This window comes from Hydra viridissima, unplaced genomic scaffold (assembly GCF_058129835.1).
Source record: "Hydra viridissima isolate aposymbiotic clone 2 unplaced genomic scaffold, HvirCarnegie_v1 scaffold_5, whole genome shotgun sequence".
NCBI lineage: Eukaryota > Metazoa > Cnidaria > Hydrozoa > Anthoathecata > Hydridae > Hydra > Hydra viridissima.
In genome coordinates, this window is record NW_028324304.1 from 16,396,310 (window position 1) to 16,404,748 (window position 8,439).

At 28.0% G+C, this 8,439-nt stretch overlaps 1 protein-coding gene across 1 annotated transcript; it reads left to right on the top strand.

Annotated features, from left to right (window-relative positions):
* Positions 1-248: 248 nt before the first annotated feature.
* On the top strand, positions 249-5,252 carry LOC145189112 (serine/threonine-protein kinase RIO3-like). Its single transcript, XM_090088062.1, has 11 exons — positions 249-465; positions 623-853; positions 947-1,075; positions 1,399-1,497; positions 1,951-2,033; positions 3,469-3,612; positions 3,721-3,848; positions 3,940-4,122; positions 4,242-4,401; positions 4,638-4,907; positions 5,027-5,252. The coding sequence occupies exons 2-11, from the start codon at positions 682-684 to the stop codon at positions 5,183-5,185; spliced, it is 1,527 nt and encodes a 508-aa protein (XP_089944188.1). The 5' UTR covers positions 249-465; positions 623-681; the 3' UTR covers positions 5,186-5,252.
* Positions 5,253-8,439: the final 3,187 nt, after the last annotated feature.

An 8,439-nucleotide genomic window follows, 5' to 3' on the forward strand; every position in this document is an offset into this window, starting at 1 on the left:
GAAGTGAATCCGCAAAAAAAAAATTCGCTAGTGGTTCGTAAATTAGTTTTCGGATTATTAATCCGAAAAATTTTTACGAACTGACTATTTTAATCCGCAAAATAAGTCGGATTGGCTTTTTGCGGATTTTACGAACCGAATCGGCGGTGCCTAGTACATATATTAGTATGATGGTCCGGTATTTTTTTCATAGCTCAATACTATTGAAATATCAAATATAAAAGCTTCTATCGGAAGTGCCCAATCTTGCAGTTACTCCAGAGATTTTTGAAATTTGTAGAAGAGATATTGGCTATTGCGCAATCTTGTGTGATCTAAAGGTGAGGGGGTAAGGTTATTTCACCACCAAAATCGTCTTTATGAAGAAAAATTATGTGGTCGTTGCTTTATTGCGTATCTGGTGAAGTAATATAAAATCAAAACAAATCTTTAAAAGTTATACTTGTTAAAACACGGTGGCTAAAGGTAAACATCGCTTAACATAATTCGTTTTATTATATTTCAAACAGTAATAAATTATGACATATATGTAGCCAGTTAATATGTAAGTTCTATCATATTTATTAGAAGCTTTCTATATTATTGTTTTTACTGTTTTAGTGTTTTTTTTTACTTTTGAAAGGCTCGATTAATTTGAAGTTGTCTTTTGAAATATTTGAACCATAAAATATCAAACCCAAAATGTCCACTAAAGTCAATTCACCTAAATCTTGTCCCTGGGGTAAAACAAATATCGAGAAAACCACTTTCTCACAAGTAATGGATGAGCAATATGCACTGCAGTTACACAGCGATGAAGAAAAAATAATATCAAGATTACAGGAAAAGCAAACAACAGAGTGTGTTAGTCCAGGTATTTTTTCAGTTACAGCTCTAAAAAATGTCAAATATTTTTATAGATTATATTTTTTAAAATTGTTTTTCAATTGAAGTTTCTCATTTTTAGATGACTTAAGCGATAACTTAGAAACAGCTGATGATCTTCTATTAGCACAAATGTTGCAGTTAGAATTTGATCGTGAAAATGATTTGTATATAAAAAGTATTGAAAAACACCTAAATGGAACCAGCAAAGGTGAATTTTAGTTTGATAAATTTCTTCTTCAAAAATAAAAAAGCTGATTTCTTTTTACAAAATAACCTTTTTCATTAAAAATACGTTTATTAATTTTTAGAAGAATTGTTTCTTTTGTATTTAGAATCAGATATTCTTAGATATTATTCATTTCTGTGTGAAAAAGTAATAGTATTTTAAAAGAAATAATTCTCATGTTTTTTTTGTCTCTTCATTAATAGTCTTAATTGTTTAAGCAATGTGACCTTTTTTTTTTTGTAATGTTTTCAGACTAATTTTTGTATTTTATTTTTAAATAAAATAATCTAAATATATTTTTACAGTGTCCATGTCATTCAAAAATTTTAAATCTGTTCATCCATATGAAGAAGAATATGATTCATCAGAGAGCAGTTATTCAGAAGATGAAAAAGAAGTAAAAGGTAATTTTACAAAAATAACAAAGTATTTGCTTTTATAAACTTGTCCAGTTGATTTTTGTAAAATCTAATTTTTATATAAAATTTATTTAAAAGGGAAGAAAAATTACTCCTTTAACACTCAACTTTGAAAAAAGATAATTTTTGAAGGAGGATAAAAATACACCTCCAGAACTGGTAGAATATTTATGCTAAACTTATATAAAATTTGTTCAATAGAATTAAAATTGATTTACATCTTTTTTTACATAGTTTCAAATTTTGTTTCTACAAAGTTATAAGATTAGGGATTTCAGCTCTTTCAAAGATTCTGTGAAAAAAAATAAATAAATTGGAGCCTATTCTTCCATTTTTAAGGTTTAAGAATAGAGTAATGTCAGAATTGGTTTATTTTATGAGTTTATTTTATGTTTTTTAAAATAAATTGTTTCTTATTTAAAGTTTTTCTGTTTAAAGTACAAAGAAATCCTGGTGATGGTATCATAACAAAGCATGACATACTTATATCTGAAAGAAAAAATGCACAAAGTATTGAACAAGTAGCTGACTAAATGTTTCTTTTTATTATTCTTGTATATAGTGCAGCCAGGGCTGGAAAAATTTTTTTTTTTTTTTTTTTGGGGGGGGGGGATTTTTTTGTTTTTTAGATGCTACTTTTTATTATTTTACACTGCATGTTAACAAATAAAGTTAAATCTAATTGTATATTGACTATGATTTTTGTTCAATAATACAAAAACAACCATAGTAATGCCATTCAGGATATATTCTAACTTAAGCCAGTGCTGGTCCTAATTCCCAAGACTAGATAAATAGGGAGGGTTGTCACTTTTTCATATCAAGTATAGTAAGTAAGTAACCCATGTATGTTAAACCTTTTGGCTTTTATGCTCATAAAATGCATTTTGTACTGGCAGATGAAGTGCCATCTTTAAGTTTGTAAATGTATGATTATAAATTTTAAATATAAATTTAAAAAATTTTTAAGTTCTAAAGTTCTATCGCTTTTATGTATTTTGTTAGAACTAAAAGAAGCTGCTATTAATATTTTGATCAAGTTTACATTGTTCAATCCATTTATATTAGTTTTTTTATTGTGCTGAACCATTTTATTACTTTCTTATTTTGCTATAAATTAAATTTTACTCTTCCAGTGTATATGATTTAAAGTTGAATATAGGTATTAGGTTATCTAATGTTTAACAGCAAAGTGCCGCTAAATAGTGGTAGAAAAGGTGGATTAGAATGGAATGAAGTTACTAATCTATAAAATGACAAGAACAAAGTGGCATGCAACTATTGTAAGCAAATGATAAGTAAAAAGGTAGAGGAGGAATGAATAAGTGATTTAAGATTAGTTAAAAATCTAAATCTAACTTCAATTTCACAGTGATTAGAAAAATGAGTAAGCTCTCTGTGGTTATGTTAATCAAAAAAATAATATTGATGGAGTTGCGTAAACCTTTGCACAAATATAATACTGCCTTTATTAAATATTGTGTAATTTTTTTATTTGTTTATAGTTATTTAAAAAAAAAGGATTTCTTTTACAGCAATTAAGCATGGTTTCATTTAATTGTTTTTATTTTTTTCTTCATGATAAAGAGCTGATATAGAAAATTAATGATTAGATTTCAGTAATCTATTCCTCTTATTTCAATAAATTATATTTCAAATATTGTTATTAAATAATAATAAATGCCAAAAAAAAATAAATTTGTTTTTAATTGAAAAGAAGATATGCAAAACTAAAAATAGACATTAAATAAAAAAATCCCTCCAAAAAACACTTTTTACAGGATTTTTTAAAATGGGTTCTTTTGGATAGTTCTTTTTGGGTGGGTTTTTTTTTAATGCCAGTCCTGAGTGCAACATATACTGTTTAAAAAAAAATGTTTTCTGTAAACTTTGGATTTTCAAAGGAAATATTTCTCAATATCTTTATTTAAATTTTCAATTTTGTTTCATTTTTAGTTTCCAATGAGTTTTAACTCAGGTGATGTTGGAGGTAAAGATATTCGCCTACCTAACCATGTATACAATAAATTGAAAGTTCATTCTGTTAAAGAAGAGCGCAATGAGATGCGAGTACATGACAAGAATGAGCACTCAACTCATGTAAATGAAGAATGATATATGTTGATAGGTTTTTGAATAATTTTTATAAAAAATCTTATACAAATATTTCTACTGAGTTAAAGTAAAATATCATATTTGCTGATTTAGGAGAAAGCCTTAGATGAAAATACCCGCCTGATAATCTATAAAATGGTGAATAATGAAACTTTAGAACAATTAAATGGTATCATTAGCACTGGCAAGGAAGCTGTAGTTTTTCATGCAAATGGTGGGAAGTAAGAACTTTTTTAAACTTTTCTTTTAAACAGGTTTTTTCTGGCACAGTTAATAGTTAACTTTAACATGATAATTGTTTGTTTTCTGTAGACTTGGTGATGTTGTGCTGCCTCGAGAATGTGCTTTGAAAGTTTTTAAAACCACATTAAATGAATTCAAAACAAGACAAAAATACATTAAAGATGATTATCGCTTTAAAGACAGGTACATGAAACAGAATCCAAGAAGAATAATCAAGTTATGGGCTGAAAAAGAATTTCGAAACTTAACACGGTAAATTTTTATTACTGATTGTTTATAAAAATGTTTGGGGAAATGCAGATTCGATAAGGCTCTTAATGTGCATTCTAAAAAAAATATTTCATTGTTCTAAGTTATTTATTCTTCTTCAGAATGATAGAAGCAGGTATCAGCTGCCCTCGTGTAATGGGTTTACGTAAGCACATTCTTATTATGGAGTTTATAGGTAAGGATCAAGTACCAGCTCCAAAGTTAAAAGATGCTTGTCTGAGTAAAATTCAAATGGAAGGTGCCTATCTAGAAGTTAGAAATGTAGGTGTTCATATTGTTAAGTTTGAGCTCTTAGTGCTTTTAAATTAATGTTTTAATGAAAAGTTTTTTTTCCTTCATGATTTCTATATTAAATTTGTAATAAACTAATGTAACTTTAAGTAGAAAATCATATCTTATTTTTCATGATTTTTTGCAAACTGATCATGCTATTAAAAGCTGGAGTAAATGTCATCCTTCAGAGCTATGCAGTGTATATTTCAGTGTATATTATTTAGGCTATGAAAGATTTATATCAAAAATGTGGTCTGATACATGCTGATCTCAGTGAATACAATATTCTTTGGCATGATTCCAAATGTTTTTTTATTGATGTCAGTCAATCGATTGAACCAATTCATCCTGATGCATTTCATTTCTTGATGAGAGATTGTCGTAATATTGTTCAATTTTTCAGTAAGAGTGGAATTGATGTATTTACAGAGGCAGAACTTTTCCAATATGTCAGTGGAAAAGATTACAGCCGCATCGACAAAATAGAAAAAGAGGTAAAAGAGAGCCTTGCAATCTTTCTTTGCTTTAATCTTTCTTTGCTTTAATCTTTACTTTAATCTTGTTTAGTCTATTACGAATATGTTGTTAATATCACATATTCTTTTGGCTTTAGCATCAGCAGTTGTTCGAGAAGAACAAAGACTTGATTACTTTTGGTATAGACTCAAAGAACTATTCTTTTGAACATGATTTCAGTCAAATTATTCGCGAAGAAAGTCCTATTGAAATAAAAACGACAATCAACAAAGAAGATTTTCAGCTTACGTCATGATACTTTGTTTTTTTATTTATTAGTTTAATACTTTTATGTAACATATTATATATTTAATTCGTTAAAAGATTACATTTAATGTTTGAATAAAAAATTATTTAGAAATCTTTTTTTACAATGATTTTGTGCAGCACCACAATTCTTGATGGAAGAGCTATTTGACTTGAGGCCTGGACTAAGTTTTATTTTTTTTTTCAACATGAAAATGCATTCGTCCACCGAAAAAAGTTGCTTCTGAATCTTTAAATACAGTGCAATTTTAACAACTTCATGTGTCACCTAAAAAAGACTTTAATATCTGAGTCATCGAAAGGAAATCAATAAAACCTGACGACAATTCACTTAATGGGTGCAACTACAAGGATTTATGGCAATTGCAATATTGGCTTATATTTTGTGCAACTTTTAATGCATGAAGTCTCCAATATATTTGTTTAATGAGTGCTAATGTCATGGTGACTTGTTCAATGAGTGCTAACGTCATTGAAAAAAGGTCCTACAGGTGTATACTAACAACTTTAGTTATAATGTCTTTAAGTTTGACTGATGGTTTTGGTCCAGATAACTCAAAACTAAAATGGTTAAAAATGTGGTAATTAATCTGCTTTCTTTTAGATATTAAAATTTTTGCTCTTTTTACATTGAAATTCGTTATAAACTGCACACAATAGTATATAAACGCTGGGGGACTACTCTAGGACAAAAGATCGTTTTATGAAATCAAGTTATCTATTTTAAAAACTATATAATTGCACACTATTCAATTTATCATGTGTATTTTCAAAGCAATTTTCTATTTTTTCAAATTATGAATTTAAATACTCACTTGATGCATAAAAATGATAAAAATATTTCTATTCGAATTTCTTACAATTTTTACAAATTTTTTATAAAGTTCAAATTTCCAATATTTTAGTATCTAAATTGCAGTACACTCGAAAAAAATTTAATATAATTTCAAGAGTTTTACTAAATATTTTTTAACGTTAAACGTTTTTTTTTTTTTTTTTTTTAATAATTATATAAATGTTGCTATGTATATATTTTTATCCTTTAATGTGGAAGGTGGAAGGATTGATTTTCAAAAATCTCAAACAGACTAAGAGCTATGATAACAGCTTTTCAAGTAGAACAAATTAGCCATTTGTACAACACGAAAGTTGATGCATTTAATTCGCGCATACTACAGAGGATTTTCGAGTCCTGCAAAACTGCAATACGCAGAAAAGAGAATGGAAAAGATATGCCTTACCAGCCTTTTTTTTTGGCTTCAAATCTGCCTGTGTTCAAACAGAAACTCGTGATCAGATACTCACTGCGCATCACTGTTTTGTCTGTCAAAATAAACTGATTTCTTCAACTTGGCAAAAAAACAAAATAAAACATTTTTTAGTTGGATTTAAAAATTAGATCAAGATACTGAAATTCTAATTTTTACAAAAAAAGAAAAACAAAAAACAAAACAAAGTTATTATTTATTGAAAAAATATTTTTTTACAATTCCTAGCCGTGCCATGGTGCCATCCAACTTTTCAGCATTGATTGCCCAGCACCTCATCAATATTCAAATAAACACTGGACTATCAAATAACAGAATAAAAAAACTGTTGAGAACTGATAACTAAACAACAAACACCCAAGTGATTGAGCCCAACTTTTACAGAAAATTTCAAATAGTAGGACAACAGTTGACTGATTTTTTCACCTTTAGTGAAATTGAAACTACACTTGGTGTTGTATCAAAATAATTATTTAGAGTTTTAAACATGGAAAAAGGAAGTTTGTTAAAGATGAAGATTTAGCACCTAAAATAAAGCATTTTTGTTTAAATTCATTTTTGGCTTTTAACATTAATATGGTAATGTTAAGGGAGTTTTTTTTTTTCTTGAATTATTGGTATATCGCTATAGAGTTATTGAATTGCCATTACTGTGACACTGACATCAAGGTTGCATTTTTAACACAGAAGTTTGTTGAAGATACTTGGAAAAAATGCAAAAAGTTATTATACAAATGCCGTAAATCTTAAATTTAGATGCGATCAGGCTAAATTATTTTCCACATGTTGTTGCACCCATTAGGTATATTGTCATCAAGTTTTATTGACTTTCTTACACTGGTTCAGATTTTAAATTCACTTTAAGGTTGCAGATGAAATTGTTAGAACTGTACTGAACTAAAAGACTTAAAAACAATTTTTTTCCATGGACGAAAATTAAAGGTTTCAAAATTTGCATCAAGAGATCCTCGGATGGTGTATACTACCACCATATATCTCTAAGGCCATTTGTGATAGCAGTGACAACTTTATGCTATTGGGAAGTTGATCTAGGGTTTTTGCTCGAAAGCCTTTTTCTAAATATCCAACAAATCAAAGTTTTCCGGCCATCTAAACGATCTTTTCTATATTAGGTTAAACCATCAATGCTTGAATTGGAGTTGTTGTTGAACCAAGTTTCAGCATTAGCCATAAGTTTATATTTCTTTGTGCATATTATTACTTTAAAATCATTTAGTTTATTATTAAAGGAAGTGGCGTTGTTATTAAGAAATATATAAGCATATATATAAGCATTGCATTGAATAAGCTAATAATAAGTACTGTAATAGAAACCGTTGTAGATTTTTTTTGTGAATAAGTCTTAGTGTTTTCATTACCATTATATTAATGACAATGAATCAAAAGGGTGTCAGAGGTGTTATTTAGTTTCTTTCTCTCTGCGATTAACAATTTTTTGCTTTCTTGTTGCTCGAGAATTAATATAAATTTATTTATTATTTTGTACATCTGATTCTTTTGACTCGTCGACACCAAAAATTAACAAACTTTTTTCTATTCGTTCTTTTCTAGGCTTCTACAAAGAGAGCATTAAGAAAAGTTGCTTCCTAGTCAATTTATTTATAGTTTACTAGAAGTAAAAAGATCACTAAACAAACCTTTGGAAGTTTGATTATTTACTTCTCCGTATTTAATTGAGTAACACACTTCTTAAAAAGTTTATTTCGCTTCAGTAAATTGTGCACTAAGGTCTCAAGAGCTTCAAAATTCTTTACTTGTAGTTCTTTTTAAATATTTAAATCGCGAATTTGAATGTTAAACCCTTTCATTAAATTGAGTCAATTTTTTGTGCAAGTTTAAGTTTAACAGAAACACGTCTTCTCGCTATGAAGGCGAAAGTCTGTATTTTGAATCTTTGTCACATTCGCAAAAACTTCTAAGTATTGTTTCTTAAATAAATTGTAAATGATTTCTG

Bases quoted from the DNA above. Each gene is read 5' to 3' on its own strand.
- LOC145189112 (XM_090088062.1), top strand. From the start codon at position 682: ATGTCCACTAAAGTCAATTCACCTAAATCTTGTCCCTGGGGTAAAACA. The intron at 2,034-3,468 runs GTAGCTGACTAA...TTTCATTTTTAG, and splicing joins ATGCACAAAGTATTGAACAA to TTTCCAATGAGTTTTAACTC. The intron at 3,613-3,720 runs GTAAATGAAGAA...TTGCTGATTTAG, and splicing joins AGAATGAGCACTCAACTCAT to GAGAAAGCCTTAGATGAAAA.